Source organism: Lissotriton helveticus, chromosome 12 (genome assembly GCF_964261635.1).
Source record: "Lissotriton helveticus chromosome 12, aLisHel1.1, whole genome shotgun sequence".
NCBI lineage: Eukaryota > Metazoa > Chordata > Amphibia > Caudata > Salamandridae > Lissotriton > Lissotriton helveticus.
The window spans coordinates 23,224,231-23,244,102 of record NC_136073.1 but is presented as its reverse complement, the minus strand read 5'-3'; the positions used below and the strand labels follow the sequence as shown (position 1 = coordinate 23,244,102).

Below are 19,872 nucleotides of genomic sequence, written 5' to 3'. Positions count from 1 at the left end.
ACAGATTATTTCTGTGGGTTTGGAGATGAAGGGTGGACAGACGTTTTGCATTCTTCCGGTGAGGAAAGAGGTGATCCACCTGAGAGCGGCTCCTTGGATGCCCATGTTGAGCAGCCTTGGGATGAGTGTGTGTGGTGGAAGACCATATCGATGGTGCCCGAGAAGTCTAGGAGGATCAGAGCCACGGTCTCTCTTCTGTCGAGTAGGGCTCAGATGATGCCGCAACAGTGGCGGTCTCGGTGGTGTGGTTGCTGCGGAATACGGATTAGGAGGAGTCGGTAGGAGGTTCCATATTGGATGTGAGGAAAGTTGCTGGTTGACGGCTTTTTCTAATACTTTGGCCAGGAACGGGAACAGAGAGATCAGGTGGTAGCAGTTGAGTTTGCTGGTGTTTGCCAATGGTTCCTTTAGTGGGACGTGGACTTCTGCACGTTTCCAGCCCTCAGGGAGTAGTGACGTGTGCTATTGAAACAGATCTGGGTTGACTTCCAATAGTGAGTCAAAAATAATTGAGGGATTAAGTGCAAGGGTGAAGTGGTCCAATTTCCTCTGATTGGTGACCAGGTAAGGCAGCGGTGTACTGGGCAATGTTCAAGGATTCTATGGTGGGTTCCACAAATGGCAGCATGGAGGGCGCTGCAACTATGATGATGATTGGGAAGAGGGCCTGGGTGGATGAACGTGAAGTCGGTGGGCAGCAGCTAGTTTCAGATTCTGCACGAAAGGCCAGAGTTGGAACCGACCATCAGTTCTTCCTTCTTCACCAGGGCCCTGGAGACCAAACTCCGGTTGGGTTTATGTTACCAATCCAATTCTGAGTCGTAGTTGAATAGTTGCACAAGTGTTCAATGCAGTTTTTCAGCCTCATATGTAACTAAGCAAAGAAACAGAATCATCAAGTAGACAAGCAAGAAACTTTGAATAAAAGAAACTGAAATATTGGGGAAAAAATTTCAAGATAGTTTTTTTTTTTTTAAGGGTATATATTGTTTTTTACAAAAACAGACTTTTGACACTTGAAACACAGGAATAACACACCAGGGCTGAAATATTCAATACCAAGACCGGTTTATAAACATTCAAGACCGGGATGGAACTTGACTGCCGGCAATTGTTCTCATTTCGCTTTTTTATCTCTTCGTCACCTCCGATACCCTGCTTCATTTTTGTTTTTTGTCATTGTCCTGCACACCTGGCGCGGTGCTGACGAAGAACCCTGGATTGCGGAGACAGCGGTAGGCCAGGAGATGTGGGCCGAGTGCGTATAGGGCGTTGGAGATAAGGAACAGCCACCAGGTTTCAGCAGGAACGCGGTACGTGTAGGGGGTGCGTCGATGTAAAGAAGCACCGACATGTGAAAATTGGGCCTAAAAATACAGAATTAGAAGCAAATTAACAATACATATTTACAGATGCCTGGTGGAAGCAAAACAGAGTATACTTCAAAGCTGCAGATTAACTAGGAGCTTGTAGTGAGAAGTGGCTCTGTGTTTTCTTTGAGCAAGACTAAACAAAGTGTAATATACGTTAGTTGTATTACTAAAGAGGCTGAATGTAGCAGATAAGTAACTAGAGCAGGGAGCTTGCTATTAGCTAGTTCAGGAGACATTCTACAATTGCAACGAGGGCACTGGATTATAAGGACCATGCAAGATGGTGTAGACCTGGATACTACAAAGAGTTTACAGGGGACAATTTGCAAAGCCATATACGAGTACATGACATAGCACTCCTGTAGTTTTACTTCACATACTCATAAAATGTCTTTGTAAATTGGTCCCATAGTTTAGACTAGAGACAAGCATGAAAATGGTTTGCATGTGTGTTGAAAGCGTGACCATTAAAAAGGAAGGCACCAAAACAGAAACATTAGTTTAGATATAGCTTAAATGCTACGAGGCCATGAGAATTATGAACACAAAGTAATCCTGTAAGGGCATTACTTCCAAGTCTCATAAATGACTTTGTGAACTGGCCCCCTCACAGTTCATCAAGCAAACAAAACAGCATGACTAGTGGGGTCTGATCATCTGGCAAAACCTTTTTATCTGAAGAATCCATTTGAAAACAACATCATAAACTATTTGTATCAACTCTCACCACTAATACAGATAAATGTGTTGTCAAAGGGGACTAATTTTAAGCAAAGAAATTTAGAAATGGCTTGCAGAAGTTCAACTATGTTGTACAATTAGTAGCAATGTTATGTATTTATGGCATCTACATGCAGCACATTTGTACGTACAGTTGCTCTAAAATGCAACAACCTAGTCCAAGAAAACATATCAAGTTGATGAATCATCACAGTGCCCTCTTTGATTTTAACTCATTAATTTGCAGGTTTGACACATTTAAAACGTTCACATAGAAAGCAGAGAAAACAACAGGTTACAGTACAAATTCTAATCATGTAAAATGGAATGTGTTGCCTCCTGAAGAAGGTTCACATGGCAGCGCGCAATCTGGAGCGAAACATGTAGAAGTGATGAAATAGTGATTTCAAAGCTAGCTACAATTCAACTTAACAAAAGAATATTTCAACAGTTGAACATATAAATGCATTTTGTGAACTTTAGCAGCTACCCCATCGCTTTCCTCAACCAGCACCATGACCTATGGCATTACTTTTCTTGTGCAAATTGTTGTTCTATTTATTATGTTAATCATATTAAGATTTTTTTTGTTTTGTACATGGTCTATTTTCATTGTAAAAGTATAGTCCAGTTGGAATCTCCAACCCGCAACCTTAACTTAAAGAACTATTTCTGCTCGACAGGGGAGCACTAAATATATGTTGGATTTTATTGCTTATATACAAAGCATGTGTGCCCTTGGGCTGAATTTGGTGGAAAGATGCAAGGGGAATGGATAAGAATCAGGGTCCTAAAGAGGAGCAATTTAATTTCCAAGGATTGTAAAGGAAACATAGATAAAAAAGGCTAGAAACAGACAAGTCAAAGAAGAGCTTAAGATTTTGAATGGACATTTACGTCAATTAAATACGAAGCAAATTTCAGATTAGTGCACATTTTTACGGTTATCAGCACTGAAAGTTAAGGGTTCTGGCAGTCTAATGCTGCCCATTCATTCAGGCATTCAGCCAGCACCCGTCACTACTTCAGACACGTTAGATTACAAAAAGCGGATAGTGTACAAGTACGTAACCTCCATGGGTTTTAGATCTCTGCGACATCACATGTACCATTAAATGTGATCTACCTACCTCACAAAGCTGGTGCCTGTAGCTCACAGGAGCAGTCAGGTTCTGGGGCCACCAGCACCAGGGGTGTGAACACCCAGGTTCAGTGGTCTCTGCTTACCTGTGCAATAGCCCCAGCAAGAACCAGAGTCCAGTCGAGCATCCAAGTGCAGCCGGGCTGGACCAATCCGTACAGACAGAGGCAGAAGACAGGGAGTGCATAGAACATGTAGACCAGCATCTGTGGGGGAAGTAAACAGTCAGAGAGGCTCATAGCATCCATGTAGAACTTAGGAGGCTGGCAATGTGCCTTCGAGCTCACGAGAACATGTCTGCCCTCAAGAGTTCTGTGCACTTCCAGATACAGCTGTGTAAATTTACATAAAGTGTGCACACTCACAGAAAGAACCTTGTATCCTTTTATTTACATATCTTTACTGTTAGAAGTCTGCAATATTTCATAAGTATTTCTCTACAATTTTACAAAGAGCCCTGCAAGATTTTACAAAGCATTGTGCACACTTTTACAAACAATTTGCATTATTTTCACAGTTTTTCCCCCAAACACCTGGCATTGGTATACAGTGGATTTGCCTTCTCGTTGTACACCAGGCTGGAAGTACCATGCCTACTGTCGGAGGCCCTGTTCCTATGGGAGAAGTACCACAAGTGTAGGCGCCTTAGCAGATAAACTTAAAGAAACATAAAAGATGCCAGTTTCAAGACACCGCCTTCCAAATAGTACAACACAGGCTTCATTAGTAATACTGAGGACCACAGGTCTTACCAATAAGAAACAAGCACTGGCGTTGCCAATAGGTCTCGCAGTAGGAAAGTTGGAGCTATTACAATTGCAAATAACAATGCCTTTTATTTTTGTTTTCATGTTAAAAACATAAAGGGCTTTGTCATTTACATAACCAATAGCTCCAACTTTCCTACTGCGAGACCTATTGTGCACTGTACAGTGTGGGTGAAAGTGGCACTGCGTGGGTGTGAGTGGCTTTGAGTGAGTGGCGTTGCGTGGGTGAGTGGCGTTGCGTGGGTGAGTGGCGTTGCGTGGGTGAGTGGCGTTGCGTGTGTGAGTGTTGTTGCGTGGGTGAGTGGCGTTGCGTGGGTGAGTGGCGTTGCATGGGTGAGTGGCGTTGCATGTGTGAGTGTTATTGCGTGGGTGAGTGGCGTTGCGTGGGTGAGTGGCGTTGCATGGGTGAGTGGCGTTGCATGTGTGAGTGGCGTTGCATGTGTGAGTGGGGTTGCGTGTGTGAGTGGGGTTGCGTGGGTGAGTGGGGTTGCGTGTGTGAGTGGTGTTGCTTTGAGTGAGTGGCGTTGCGTGGGTGAGTGGCGTTGAATGTGTGAGTGTTGTTGCGTGGGTGAGTGGCGTTGCGTGGGTGAGTGCCTACGTTTTAATTTGTATCATGCTCCTGCGGAAATTGTGCGTAAAACAATGAAAGTTACAAGTTTATCATTATTTATCACGTGAACTATATCAGCCATGCGTCAGCGCCATTATACATTATAAGCAAGCTCTTTTCAGATGTGACTTTGAAATGACATTTAGGTAAGAGATTGAACTCCACACGTCACACGTGCTGGAGCCTGGTGTAATATGCCGGTTAAGGTAATTGTTCAGGCAGGAAGGTTTGAGTGTTAGTAAGTACGCTTCATTTGTAGCTTAAAAGAAGGCAGCAGTCACGTGTGTGGGAAGGGTGGGGTGCTGAGCAGAGTGCCTGTTGAAGAAACTGAATTTCCTTCAAGGAGACCCTTTCATGCGTGTCGCGCTCACTGTCAAATAATCGTCAGCCCCAAGCTAAGTAAAATAATTCAAACTTCAAGTAAAGCATATGTTTGGCGACTTTTCAATTGGTTGGTACTAAAATAAATCGACGAGCTGGCGGAGCCTGAATTTCGTGTTGTATGCTGGAGGGGGAGGTGTGCTGGGAGAGAGAGTGGGGAGGGGGCGGAGCGGGAGGAGCGTCGTGAGGGGAGTAAGTACGCTTTTGGCAGCCCCTTTATAACAAGCATGAGATGGGACCCGAAAACACTGGAATGAGAAGGGGCTGAAAGGAGCTAGTGACAGAGTTCAACTGGAGGAGAGGTGGGCAAAAACAATGAAAAGGTGGACAAGGGAGGAGAGAAGGAAAGGTGACAGAGAACTGCTGGGAGGAGCAAAGAGGAGAAAAGAAATGCGACACGGCGGGCAGGGGAGGGGGCGGAGCGGGTAAAAAAAAAAATAAGGGGAGGGGGGGAGGAGAAATGCGACACGGCGGGCAGGGGAGGGGGCGGAGCGGGGAGAGGGTGTGAAAGCAGCAGGGGCCTGGAGTGCGGCTGAGGGAACTGATGTGCACGCGCTTTTAAGCTCAATGCGCATGCGCATTGAGCTTAAAAGTCACGGGCACTGCAAGGAATCGCCACGATTCCTTGCAAGTTAGTTAAAGAGTGGTTAAGCCCCAATAGTCTCGCAAGCTCGATGCGCATGCGCATCGACAGGCGAGACCTAAAAAAGCTGCGGAAGTCAGTTCCGGGTGTTTGGTACCTATTTCCACCCCTGCAGTACTAACACCCAAATTAAATCAATCAGGATTTGTAAACCGGGGTTGCTTCATCCGTGAGGGTCTCGAGGCGCTGTGGGATCAATCAATCAATCAATCAAGGACATATGTAGAGCGCACTACTCACCCGGAGGGTCTCAAGGCGCTTGGGAGGGGGGGGTGCTGCTACTGCTCGAACAGCCAGGTCTTGAGCTTCTTCCTGAAGGAGAGGTGGTCTTGGGTCAGGCGCAGGTCGGTCGGGAGGGAGTTCCAGGTCTTGGCGGCCAGGTAGGAGAAGGACCTTCCTCCTGTTGTCGTTCTTCGGATGCGGGGGACGGCGGCGAGGGCGTGACTGGCTGATCGGAGGTGGCGCTTGGGAGTGTAGAAGTTGATGCGGTTGTTGAGGTAGCTCGGGCCTTGATCGTGTAGGGCTTTGTGTGCGTGGGTGAGGAGACGGAAGGTGATTCTCTTGTTGACGGGGAGCCAGTGCAGGTCTCTCAGATGTCCGGAGATGTGGCTGCGTCGGGGGATGTCGAGGATGAGTCTGGCTGAGGCGTTCTGGATCTGCTGGAGTCTCTTCTGGAGCTTGGCGGTGGTTCCGGCGTAGAGGGCGTTGCCGTAGTCCAGTCGGCTGGTGACGAGGGCTTGGGTGACCGTCTTTCTGGTTTCGGTGGGGATCCACCGGAAGATCTTCCGTAGCATGCGCAGGATGTTGAAGCATGACGAGGAGACGGCGTTGACTTGTCTGGTCATGGAGAGGGAGGAGTCTAGGATGAAGCCCAGGTTGCGTGCGTGGTCTGTCGGTGTGGGTGCGGTGCCCAGGGTGGGGGGCCACCAGGAGTCGTCCCAGGCGGAGGGCGAGGAACCCAGGATGAGAACTTCCGTCTTGTCGGAGTTCAGTTTCAGGCGGCTGGTCGTCATCCACTCGGCTACATCTTTCATCCCTTCGTGAAGGTTGGCTCTGGCGGCGGCGGGGTCGTTGGTCAGGGAGAGGATCAGCTGGGTGTCATCGGCGTAGGAGATGATGTTCAGGTTGTGTTGGCGTGCGATGGTCGCGAGGGGGCTCATGTAGACGTTGAAGAGGGTGGGGCTCAGGGAGGATCCTTGAGGAACGCCGCAGATGACTCCGGTGGCCTCTGACTTGTACGGTGGTAGATGGACTCTCTGTGTTCTTCCGTCGAGGAAGGAGACGATCCATTCCAGTGCCTTCCCCTGAATTCCGATGTTGCTGAGGCGCTGCACTAGGGTGCGGTGGCAGACAGTGTCGAAAGCCGCGGAGAGGTCTAGGAGGATGAGGGCCGCTGTTTCTCCGTTGTCCATCAGGGCTCGGATGTCATCGGTGGCAGCGATGAGGGCGGTTTCGGTGCTGTGGTTGGCACGGAAGCCAGACTGTGAGGGGTCGAGGGATCCATTCGTCTCGAGGAAGGCGGCCAGCTGCTTGTTGACGGTCTTCTCGATGACTTTGGCTGGGAACGGGAGGAGCGAGATAGGGCGGTAATTCTTGAGTTCGGTGGGGTCCGCAGTGGGTTTCTTTAGTAGAGCGCTGAGCTCGGCGTGCTTCCAGCCCTCCGGGAAGGTGGCGGTGTCGAAGGAGGTGTTGATGATGTCCCGCAGGTGGGGTGCGATGACAGCGTCGGCCTTGTTGAAGACGTGGTGAGGGCAGGGGTCGGTCGGAGATCCGGAGTGGATGGAGTTCATCATGCGGACGGTGTAATCGGTACTGATCGGAGTCCAGGCGCGGAGGGTGGTGGTGGGCGGCGGTGCTGCGGTCGTTGTGTGCGATGGTTGAATGCTGAAGCTGTTGTGAATGTCCGTGATCTTGTTGTGGAAGTAGGAGGCGAGGGAGTTGCAGAGGTCTTGCGATGGGGTGATGTCGTTGTTTCCGGCGCTGGGGTTGGAGAGCTCTTTCACGATGTTGAAGAGTTCCTTGGAGTTGTGTGCGTTGTTGTCCAGCCGGTCCTGGAATGCAGTTCTCTTGGTGGCACGGATCAGTTGGTGGTGCTTCCGGGTGGCGAGCTTGAGGGTGGTCATGTTGTCCGGTGTTGGTTCCCTTCTCCAGACTTTCTCGAGGGCTCGGCAGTCCTTCTTGGAGCTCTTGAGTTCGTCTGTGAACCATGGGGCTTTCTTGCTGCCGGGTCTGCTGGGCGGGGTCCTCAAAGGGGCGAGTTCGTCCGCGCAGTTGCTGATCCACTTCGTGAGGTTGTCAGCGGCCTGGCTGGGGTTCGCTGAGCTGGCGGGAGGGTGCTGACTCAGGGAAGCGGCGAGCTGGTCGGCTGTGATCTTGTTCCAGCTTATTCGGGCAACCTGTTGCTGGTGGTGGTGGATTGTCATTCTTCTGAAGGTGAAGTGGACACAGCTGTGGTCCGTCCAGTGGAGTCCTGTGGCGTGGCTGAAGGCGATGTCTTTGCTGGATGAGAAGACGGCGTCGAGTGTGTGTCCGGCGAGGTGGGTGGGGGTGGTCACCAGCTGCTTGAGTCCCAGGTTTGCGAGGTTTTCCAGCAGGGTGGTGGTGTTGCGGTCGTCGTTGTTCTCCAGGTGGAAGTTGAGGTCCCCGAGGAGGACGTAGTCGGCCGAGGGGAGGGCGAGCGGGCTGATGAAGTCGGCGATGTCCTCGCTGAATTGAGTGCGTGGTCCCGGGGCTCTGTAGATGAGGGTGCCTCTGAGGGTGGTCCTGGGGTTGACGTGGATCTGGAAGTGCAGGTGTTCGGCGGGTGCGATGGTGTCGTCGGTGTTGGTCGTGATGCGGATGGTGTTCCTGTGAATGATGGCGATGCCTCCTCCTGTCTGGTTGACGCAATCATGCTGCTGGATCGCGCTGCCGGTTGCCATTGGTTCGTCCTGAACTGCTGGAGCGAAGGTGCGGCTCTGAGGTCCAGGAAGAGGCAGTGACCTCTGCTGTTTGCCCGGTGGATGCGTTGGGAAGCTGCTAGGGAGAGGGATCTGGAACTGAGTACTCTGGTGGGTTGGTGGAAATCCACTTGTTTGTTGAGGTAGGCCGGTCCTTAATTGTGTAGTGCCTTGCAAGCATGGGTGAGTAGCTTGAACTGGCATCTCTTCGCGTCTGGTAGCCAGTGGAGTTTCCTGAGGTGGGGGTGATGTGATATGTGTCTGTCGAGAGAGGTCGAGGAGGATTCTGGCTGCTGTGTTCTGGATAGTCTGGAGTTTCCTCATGAGTTGGGTGGTGGTTTCTACGTAGAGGGAGTTGCACTAGTCGAGTCTGCTGGTAACGAGAGCTTGAATGCAAGTACACCTGGTGTTGGGTGGGAGCCGTCTGAAGCCCTTCCTGAGCATACGGAGAAAGCAAGCGGAGGAGACAGCACTGGCCTGCTCCTTCATGAAAAGATGGCTGTCGAGGAGGATACCGAGGTTGTGGGCATGCACGTGGGTTTGGCCCAACTGCGATGGCCACCGTTTATTGTTCCTGAGGGTGTCCTTAACTTTTCCGAAGATGAGAACTTCTGTCTTTGCTGTGTTGAGTTTGGGTTCAGTTGTTGGTCATCCAGATGGCCACATCTTTCACGCATCTTTGGAACTTGTCTTTGATGGTCGTTGGGTCGTTAGTCAGGGAGAGGATGAAGTGGGCGTAGGAGGAACAGAAAATTTTGCAACCAATCACTGCCGCCAATACAGATAGCCTTTTTTAATTTCCTTTCACCCATTAGCCTTTCAGAGGCACTGGCCTACCACTAACCCTCATCAAGGTACCGTAGGCCAGTCCAGACGGACCGGCAGCTCCACCCTTAGACAAGCTTGGATGAGGATGCCACTGGCACAATAGAAGGCTGCAGGTTGGCACCGGTGCACTTACCTGCATTTTGGGGTACGCCACGGGATCCTTCAGGTACGGCTCGTACTGGTAAATGTAGTTAAAGCAGGAATCCGAGGGACAATCCAAGACCACCTGCGGAGACAGAGACTAGAGGTCATTCTGTGAATGGACGGATAGATGACGCAATCTAATAAATGGGTGAATTGCGATAAAAGTTGCAGAGCAAAGCACGGTGAAGTGAGCTACAGTTGTTTTGGAGAGCCTTTCGCCATGGATGACTTGAGGGTGTGGAACAGGGTTTCTAGCAGGGTTACCAGGGGATGCCAAGCTCTAGACTGGTTCTGTTATAAACTATGTGGCGCTTTAATTCAAGAGTTTGAACAGACTTAAACCTAGACCTCAACTCCCAAAAAGCATGCATGGTTAGGTTTCACCTTCTGCCCTCTAGTAAGTGCCTCCAGTGGAATGCATATGGGACTCTATCACATCTATAAAGTACATTTACTATTCACACTTTTTGTCACAAAATCAGCTCTTAACCTCCTATATGCATTCTATACAGAAAACAATCATCTTCACTAGCATTGGCAAAGCCAATAGGTTGTGCTTTAACATGCATGGGTGCATACTACACATTCAAACACCATTTGTGAATGTAGTCTCTATAGTGGAGGTAGCATTGTTTGAGGAGTGCTTACTAATGGAATGGTGGTGGGGCTTTGTGGACTTTTTTCTGTAGGGCTGTTGTACTATGTTGGGAACTCTCTATAGCGGGAGTAAGGTATTTTATTGGGGCGTATTTGCAGTGGACAGGGGTGTACTGGGACTCCTGTACCGTAGGCTGTGGTGTCATATTAGGATTTGTTTGCTATCGAGGGGCGCAGCGGTCTGGGGGCTCCTTCACTATGGAGGCTGCAGTGTTGGGATGGGCCTTATCAATGGAATGGGAGTAGCGTGTAGGGGCGAGGGTTTTACTGGGGCTCCTAGACAGAGTGGTTGCAATGTTGTATTAAAGCTACTTAAAGATGGGTAAGACAGGAGTTTTTTTGAGTGAGATCATGTGCAGTAGGGCTTATTTATTCTGCGAGAGGGGGGGTCTTTAGAGGGTGTTTCAGCCTGCCGGTGTTGTAGGAAAGTACTCACCAGTCCTCGGAAAAGTGTAAATGCCACTGCGATCACCAAGTACAACACCAGCGCAATATCCAGGGGGCGCTGTAGCAGGCCACGACTCTGCTCCTCCGCTGCCTGAGAATACAACCAGCAATTACTTAACTTCGCAATAAGAGGGGAAAACATTGCACCCATTACCCGCCCTCAATCAATCATTCATAAAACAAGGGGCGTCAAAAAAACAATAAAAAGAATCCCAGGATGCAGCATTGTGGGATTCAATAGGCTCTCGGAGACGCCGAATTACTGCTTACGTCTGCATAAGTGATCTTCAGACTCTTAAAGGGTAAGGTACTGGGCATCATTCAAAGCAAAGAGGTGGATGGACCTATAGGAAAACTGTGAGGTTGCTTCACATGCACACGCTTCTTAAATGCCACAAGACTCTTCTGCCTTTAAGCACTGGCCTCTTAGGAAACAATTACTTTCCAAATTAGGACAGTTCCCCTGTTCAATATCTAGAAGATAGAGGCTAGGAGGAAAGTAAACAATGCATCAGATGAATCGGTGCAAGTCACGCGGGCCTTCTGCAACCAAGAAAGTCCTTTCAAACTCAAACTGAGCAGCCAGAGTTCCAGAGTATGGAAAGGGAAGACTAGACAACCCCATTACTGAACTTGCCTTCGCCCAAACCTACTTACGAGCTAGGGCTCTATGACACGTTAAATCCCAGATATCCACAACATGGAGGACGAGGAGAAAGAAGTCGAGGAAATGCTCAGGATCCCCTGTGTAAATTCCAGCTCACCAGTTACAAATAGCTTTCACTGCATAGGGTAGCAGGCTTTGGATTTTAGTACTTGGTTTAAATCAACACTTGGGACTGCTTTTCAGTGCCTCGTATCATATGTTGGTAGGAATTGTTCTTTTATTTATCCAGTAAATGTTCCTTCATTTTTTTCCCCATTGGGCTTAAATAGTTAAATGTCCTAAAAACCCATTGATCACTAAGTTCTACACTAACCCCCCCTTAACATGTTCACAGATGTATCATTCTTATACCCGACATGATTAAAGTATATGTTAGCAGAGTTATAGCCATAGTGCCAGGCTTTATTGTACCCTGGATCATTATCTAAGATGCGGAGTTAAAATATAGTTTACAAAAATAAAAAAACAGACTACAAATAGATATTGACAAACAAATTCTTCCATCCAACAACTGTCTCCAAATATGCCAGGATTAAAGTTAGTCATAGTTTTGTCCCCCCTACAACAAATGAGTAGTGGTTTTCCCTGCATTTAGGAATACTTTAAAGGGCAATATTTTATATAAATGTATTAAGTCTAATTTGTTCACTCTTCATTTTTGCGGTTTCTATTTTTTCAGCCTAGATTTCTGAATCTACAAATTTCAGTTTTCTTTTGCAATTTATATTTTCACATAGAAGCCAAATTTCTTTATGTAGTCCTTTCTTACACCGATTGGGCCGAGATCCACATGTGCATTTACAATTGATAATTTCCTCCATAGTACTACTACATTCATTTACAATTCATCTAATATAATTTGAGTTGGCAGAACTTGCGCTGCGAGTATCTGAAGTATGTAGACTGCGCGTTTAGCCGGATCAATTTTTTTTATTTTTTTTAAAGTAAACTAACAGTTACAAATGTGATATCTTTATATAGGATTACTAACTTTCAAGACCACAAAGTTCAATTCTCTGGTCGTCATTTTTGTTCATCTGATCAGCCTTAATTTTCTTCCACAAAGAAATACAAAAATAATAAAATATATAACAATAAGCACCATTACATATTACTCTTAAAGGCAAGCATCCATATTACATTTCCACGTATTCTCTCTCACCCATTAACTGTCTCAAACTGAATACTTCGGAAGCCCTTTCAATTTCAGTTGAGACAGAAACAGTAGACATAGCACCAAAATGAAGACCAGAGCCGGTGTTAGTTTATGTCAAACAAAGATCCAGCTGCCATGAGGCAAGTTGAGAGCCAAGTAGAGGGACTACATGCTCAGACACTGATGTTTTTTCCACAATATTTACAGTTGAATTTCTGCAGGTGGCATTTTGTTACCACAGGGATAAAATATACTGCTTGTGGTAAAAAGTAAAAAACAAATACTGCCAATATTGCATCTTAAAGCATAAAACCATCTCTACAGCAGGTGGCATTTTAAAATGTTTTACGCTGGACAAAAACCCACCCATAGTGGTCTGGAGTTCCAATACCGCCAACGTCATCACCCAAAAGAATGGCAATATCATATTCATTGACTTAAGCGGTCTTTATGCCATATGCCATGTTAATATTAAGCCTCAGAAATAATTCTCCATTTTAAATCCCTGCCCAGCCACTTTCACACTGTGCGATACAGGACAGGTAATCACAAACACACACTATATTTATATCTGAGCAAGAATCACAAAAGAATTGGCCACAGTGGCACAACACAAGGGCACAGACTCCAATGGTGATGAAATTCAAATGTTGTTTATTGCATCATCAAAGTCCTAATGACGCGTTTTGGCCCCCGGTCTGCGGCCCTGATCTTAATATATATATATATATATATATATATATATATATACATACATACATACATACATACACACACACACACACACACACACACACACACACACACACACACATACACATACACACAAAAATGTAATAGCAACTTGCCGTACCTTTTCCGCAGGGACGTATACGGTGGCCCTGGGCTCCCTAAAGATCCTCATGCCGGCCCAGATGGGAAGCAGGACATACGGAACATTCAGCAGGAACGACGGGCGGAGCTCGGTGCCGAATTTACCTTCAGTGTTAAGAAAAAACAACGCAATGAAAGGAGAGCAAACATCTGAGCAGTTCCTCCAGGCTATTATTATCACGCAAAGCCCTGGCCCCTAGGACAGTAGCAATTGGATCACACACATATTCTACATCACATCAATACTTGATGGTCCACATATCCTAGTTAGGAGCAGGAAGTCACAGTAGGGTACCATGGCTTGCCCCAGACTCATGGCTTGCCCCAGACTCATGGTTTGCCCCAGACCCATGGTTTGCCCCAGACCCATGGTTTGCCCCAAAACCCATGGTTTGCCCCAAAACCCATGGTTTGCCCCAAAACCCATGGTTTGCCCCAAAACCCATGTGGGCAAGCTGCAAACCAAGCCAATGCTTCCAAGTCAGACAGTTTCCAGTTTAGATGCATACTTTGTTCTTGGGCCTCTGGCTGATATGTTCAGGGCTCTTTCAGGACCTGAATAAATGCTCTGTTCAATAATATAAAATATACTCACCATTTCACGGATAACAATAATTCGCATTTTCAAAACTAGGGTAAGGTAAAGTTCTTGGGTTTAAAGAAACACAACATGGTGTTCTCATATGCACATTCCTCTGGCCACCTTTGTTTTACCTGACAAAGTAATTTCAGAACAAGTGCCAGGCTGCAGCTGAGGCAACACAAGACATGAGCTCAACAGTGAGGAAGCACACAGAACGAGGAACGCCAGGGAGCATTTTCCTCAGTGGGCAGAACTCTGAAGTTCAAGCCAGATCTTCACTTGATTCTTCTGTGATTACTTGAACAAAAACTGTTCCAGTGGAAGGTGAGAACTATGTATATTGGACTGAGCTATCAAACAGGAAGTGCAGACAGAGCTCTTTAACCGAACCCCTAAGGTTTCTGGGACCGCCACACGCGCTCCGGCTACAAAATATTCTTAAATGACAAAAATGAGATCCTAGTGTGATTCTTCAAGATGCAGCTCTACCATTAGAGGACACCAAGCATTGCCAGTTTCTTCTTTCCCCAGCAAACATTTTTTTCTAACTGCAAGGTGTTCCCTGGATGACAAACCAGAGGGGGCCCCTTTTTTATTCGGGCCCCACAAAAACTTCTAAAGCTGGTGTTCGATTGTCTTTCTGCACATACGCTATTAAAGAAGGTCATACATTTTTAGCACATGGTTAAATGTCTTTCTTTCTGAATGAAATGGGGTTGAGTAGCTAGTTTGTGGCCCCTATGCAAATACGACTTCAAGTAGACCCAGAGCCCGATACTTCACTCAAACAAGGTGGACCGCCATGAAGCGCTTAGAGACCTGTAGGTGATTTGTGCTACATAAATGTCATATAACATAACATATACGCATCTGTGTATCTGCAAAAGCACAGAGTGTAATATGCTACTTATTACCATTGTTGAGTCTAGGGAAGGTAGGACTACCAAGTAATAAAATTAAATGGTAATAAATGGTAGAATTCATCTTTGCAGAGCTGCATATACAGTTTATGCCATAGTGTTCTTTGGTGTGAGTAGCTATAAACACCGGTATTTAAGCGGAACCACAGTACAATCTCAATGCATAGGCTCACAGCGTCAGCAATGGAGATCAAGGGAGGCGCCTTCAAAGCAGGAAGAACTTGGGATTTGACCATCGCACTTTACTAATAAATGCCCGAATCTCAATTTATTATTACACTTGCGCCACAGAATATGTTTTTGAGCCACATTTATTGTTTAGATAGCTTATAATAATAGATATACAAGATTAATCAACAGATATATTAGATTAATAGCTAGCTTATTCGAGACAGAGAAAGATATCTTCCTTGTTCTCCTCCTTACCTATGACGTTCCCCGGCAGGAGCACCAGGAGGCTCATCATGAGAGACCCCAGCCAGTACAGGCCCAGGCTTCGATAACTCTTTCTGGGTTCAAGGGACAGAAAAAACAGACACAGTGACCCAGACAATCACCACAAACACTATGTTCAGGTATTAGGTTGTCATCATGGTCTGGTATTATGCAGTAACCATTATCTAGTATTTTGTTGCTCTCATGGTCTAGTATTTTGTAGCTATCATGGTCATATTTTGTAGCTATCACGGTCAGATATTTTGTTTCTATCGCGGTCAGATATTTTGTTGCTATCATGGTCTAGTATTTTGTTGCTATCACAGTCAGATATTTTGTGGCTATCACTGTCAGATGTTTTGTCATTATCATGGTCTGGTATTTTGTTGCTCTCATGGTCTAGTATTTTGTTGCCCTCATGGTCTAGTATTTTGTTGCTCTCATGGTCCGATATTTAGTTGCTATCATGATCAGATATTTTGCTGCTCTCATGGTCTAGTATTTTGTTGCTCTCATGGTCTAGTATTTTGTTGCTATCACGGTCCGATATTTTGTTGCTATCACTGTCAGATGTTTTGTCATTCTCATGGTCTGGTATTTTGTTGCTCTCATGGTCTGGTATTTTGTTGCTCTCATGGCCTAGGTATTTTGCTGCTCTCATGGTCAAGTATTTTGTTGCTCTCATGGTCTAGTATTTTGTTGCTCTCATGGAGTAGTATTTTGTTGCTATCACGGTTAGATATTTTGTTGCTATCACGGTCAGATATTTTGTTGCTATCACGGTCAGATATTTTGTTGCTATCACGGTCAGATATTTTGTTGTTCCCATGGTCTGGTATTGGGTTATCATGGTCTGGTATTATGCAGTCATCATTGTCTGGTATTTTGTGGTCTGGTATTTTGTTGTCATCGTGTTGTAGTATTGTGTTGTTATCACGGTCTGGTATTATGCAGTCATCATGGTCTGATATTTTGTGGTTATCGTGATCTGGTATTTTGTGTTATTAAGGTCAGGTATTATGCTGTCATCATGGTCTGATATTTTGTGGTTATCATGATCTGGTATTTTGTGTTATTAAGGTCTGGTATTATGCTGTCATCATGGTTGGATATTTTGTTGTTATCATGGTCGGGTATTTTGTAGTTATCATGGTCTGGTATTTTGTTGTTATCATGGTCTGGTATTTTGTCCCTCTAATGGTCTAGTATTTTGTTGCTCTCATGGTCTAGTATTTTGTTGCCCTCATGGTCTAGTAGTTTGTACTATCACGGTCAGATGTTTTGTTGCTATTACGTCAGATATTTTGTTGCTCTCTTGGTCTAGTATTTTGTTGCTCTCATGGTCTAGTATTTTGTTGCCCTCATTGTCTAGTAGTTTGTACTATCACGGTCAGATATTTTGTTGCTATCACGGTCAGATATTTTGTTGCTATCACGGTCAGATATTTTGTTGTTATCATGGTCTGGTATTATGCAGTCATCATGGTATGGTATTTTGTTGTTACCATGGTCTGGTATTGTGTTATCATGGTCTGGTATTATGCAGTCATCATTGTCTGGTATTTTGTTGTCATCATGTTCTAGTATTGTGTTATTAAGGTCTGGCATTATGCAGTCATCATGGTGTGGTATTTTGTTGTTATCAAGGTCTGGTATTTTGTTGTTATCGTGATCTGGTATTGTGTTGTCATCATTGTCGAGTTTTATGCAGTCATCGTGGTCTGGTTTTATGCAGTCATCATGGTCTGTTATTTTGTTGTTATCATGGTTGAGTATTATGCAGTCATCATGGTCTGGTATTTTGTTGTTATCATGGTTGAGTATTATGCAGTCATCATGGTGTGATAGTTTGTGGTTATCATGATCTGGTATTTTGTGTTATTAAGGTCTGGTACTATGCAGTCATCGTGGTGTGGTATTTTGTTGTATTTTGTTGTTCTCAAGGTCTGGTATTTTGTTGTTATCGTGATCTGGTATTGTGTTGTCATCATTGTCGAGTTTTATGCAGTCATCGTGGTCTGGTTTTATGCAGTCATCATGGTCTGGTATTTTGTTGTTATCATGGTTGAGTATTATGCAGTCATCATGGTCTGGTATTTTGTTGTTATCATGGTTGAGTATTATGCAGTCATCATGGTCTGGTATTATGCAGTCATCATGGTGTGATATTTTGTTGTTATCAAGGTCTGGTATTTTGTTATCGTGATCTGGTATTGTGTTGTCATCATTGTCGAGTATTATGCAGTCATCGTGGTCTGGTTTTATGCAGTCATCATGGTCTGGTATTTTGTTGTTATCATGGTTGAGTATTATGCAGTCATCATGGTCTGGTATTTTGGTGTTATCATGGTTAAGTATTATGCAGTCATCATGGTGTGGTATTTTGTTGTTATCAAGATCTGGTATTATGCAGTCATCATGGTGTGGTATTTAGTTGATCTCATGGTCCGGTATTTTGTTGTTATCATGGTCTGTTTTTTTGTTGTTGTCATGGTCTGGTATTTTGTTGTTATCAAGGTCTGGTATTATGCAGTCATCATGGTGTTGTATTTAGTTGATATCGTGGTCTGGTATTTTGTTGTTATCATGGTCTGGTATTTTGTTGTTATCAAGGACTGGTATTATGCAGTCATATGGTGTGGTATTTAGTTGATATCATGGTCTGGTATTTTGTTGTTATCATGGTCTGGTATTTTGTGGTTATCAAGGTCTGGTATTATGCAGTCATCATTGTCTGATATTTTGTGGTTATGATCTGGTATTTTGTGTTATTAAGGTCTGGTATTATGCTGTCATCATAGTCGGGTATTTTGTAGTTATCGTGGTCTGGTATTTTGTGGTTATCATGGTCTGGTATTTTGTTGTTATCAAGGTCTGGTATTATGCAGTCATCATGGTGTGGTATTTTGTGGTTATCAAGGTCTGGTATTTTGTGGTTACCAAGGTCTGGTATTATGCAGTCATCATGGTGTTGTATTTAGTTGATATCGTGGTCTGGTATGTTGTTGTTATCATGGTCTGGTATTTTGTTGTTATCATGGTCTGGTATTTTGTGGTTATCAAGGTCTGGTATTATGCAGTCATCATTGTCTGATATTTTGTGGTTATGATCTGGTATTTTGTGTTATTAAGGTCTGGTATTATGCCGTCATCATGGTCGGGTATTTTGTAGTTATCATTGTCTGGTATTATGTGGTTATCATGGTCTGGTATTTTGTTGTTATCAAGGTCTGGTATTTTGTGGTTATCAAGGTCTGGTATTTTGTGGTTATCAAGGTCTGGTATTTTGTTGTTATCAAGGTCTGGTATTTTGTGGTTATCAAGGTCTGGTATTTTGTGGTTATCAAGGTCTGGTATTATGCAGTCATCATGGTCTGGTATTTTGCTATTATCAAGGTCTGGTATTATGCAGTCATCATTGTCTGATATTTTTTGGTTATGATCTGGTATTTTGTTGTTATCATGGTCTGGTATTTTGTTGTTATCAAGGACTGGTATTATGCAGTCATCATGGTCGGGTAATTTGTAGTTATCATGGTCTGGTATTTTGTGGTTATCATGGTCTGGTATTTTGAGGTTATGATCTGGTATTTTGTGTTATTAAGGTCTGGTATTATGCTGTCATCATGGTCGGGTATTTTGTAGTTATCATGGTCTGGTATTTTGTGGTATTCATGGTCTGGTATTTTGTTGTTATCAAGGTCTGGTATTATGCAGTCATCATGGTGTGGTATTTAGTGGTTATGATCTGGTATTTTGTGTTATTAAGGTCTGGTATAATGCTGTCATCATGGTCCGGTATTTTGTAGTTATCATGGTCTGGTATTTTGTGGTTATCATGGTCTGGTATTTTGTGGTTATCATGGTCTGGTACTTTGTGGTTATCAAGGTCTGGTATTTTGTGGTTATCAAGGTCTGGTATTTTGTGGTTATCAAGGTCTGGTATTTTGTGGTTATCAAGGTCTGGTATTTTGTGGTTATCAAGGTCTGGTATTTTGTGGTTATCAAGGTCTGGTATTTTGTGGTTATCATGGTCTGGTATTATGTTGTCATGATGGTCAAGTAGGCGATGAGCAGTAAACCTGCCCCTCAGGGTTCTGGCTTCTAAGAGGCGTTTGAATCCACTTAAGTTCCATTTACCTAGATGCATGAGGGGCAGGTGGTGGGCAGCAGAGTTCTTTTAACTATGGCCTTTTGTTTATTTTATGGGCAGATAGAGGCAGTAAAGTCAGAAGCCTTGGTGTTATGGTGCTGTGTTGGACAGGTGGAAAGCAAAACATTGATATTTGCGTTACGGGTGCCTCAGGTGCCATGTAGGGAGCCTTAGAGCTCCCGGGCGTCTTGTTAATAGGTACAACTATGGGACGAACAGGGGGCAAAGGGGTTTTCTTACCTCCCGATGATGGCAGATGCCATTGCCAGGTAGAGTAGGTAGTGTGCGGTGCCATCCCAGAGGCAAACCATGATTCCATAGGATGTACGAAGGTAGGGCTCCCCCTGCAGACACACAAGAGTAGGACTTATGCCAAGGACAGCTCTGCTAACAGCCACACCCTAGAGTGACATTATTTGTGTGCCTTATGGCTTC

General features: G+C 45.1%; 1 protein-coding gene across 2 annotated transcripts in view; it reads right to left on the bottom strand.

Moving 5' to 3' along the window:
* Positions 1–1,054: 1,054 nt before the first annotated feature.
* TM6SF2 (transmembrane 6 superfamily member 2) overlaps positions 1,055–19,872 on the bottom strand; it is a 29,892-nt gene continuing 11,074 nt past the window's right edge. For both annotated transcript variants that reach the window (XM_078670320.1, XM_078670319.1), the window contains exons 4-10: positions 19,678–19,781; positions 15,276–15,358; positions 13,327–13,451; positions 10,640–10,741; positions 9,536–9,628; positions 3,321–3,440; positions 1,055–1,367 (exon numbers count right to left, since the gene is read on the bottom strand). In XM_078670320.1, the coding sequence (XP_078526446.1) occupies positions 1,161–1,367; positions 3,321–3,440; positions 9,536–9,628; positions 10,640–10,741; positions 13,327–13,451; positions 15,276–15,358; positions 19,678–19,781 (834 nt within the window). In that variant the 3' untranslated portion in view covers positions 1,055–1,160. The remainder of the gene's footprint in view (positions 1,368–3,320; positions 3,441–9,535; positions 9,629–10,639; positions 10,742–13,326; positions 13,452–15,275; positions 15,359–19,677; positions 19,782–19,872) is intronic.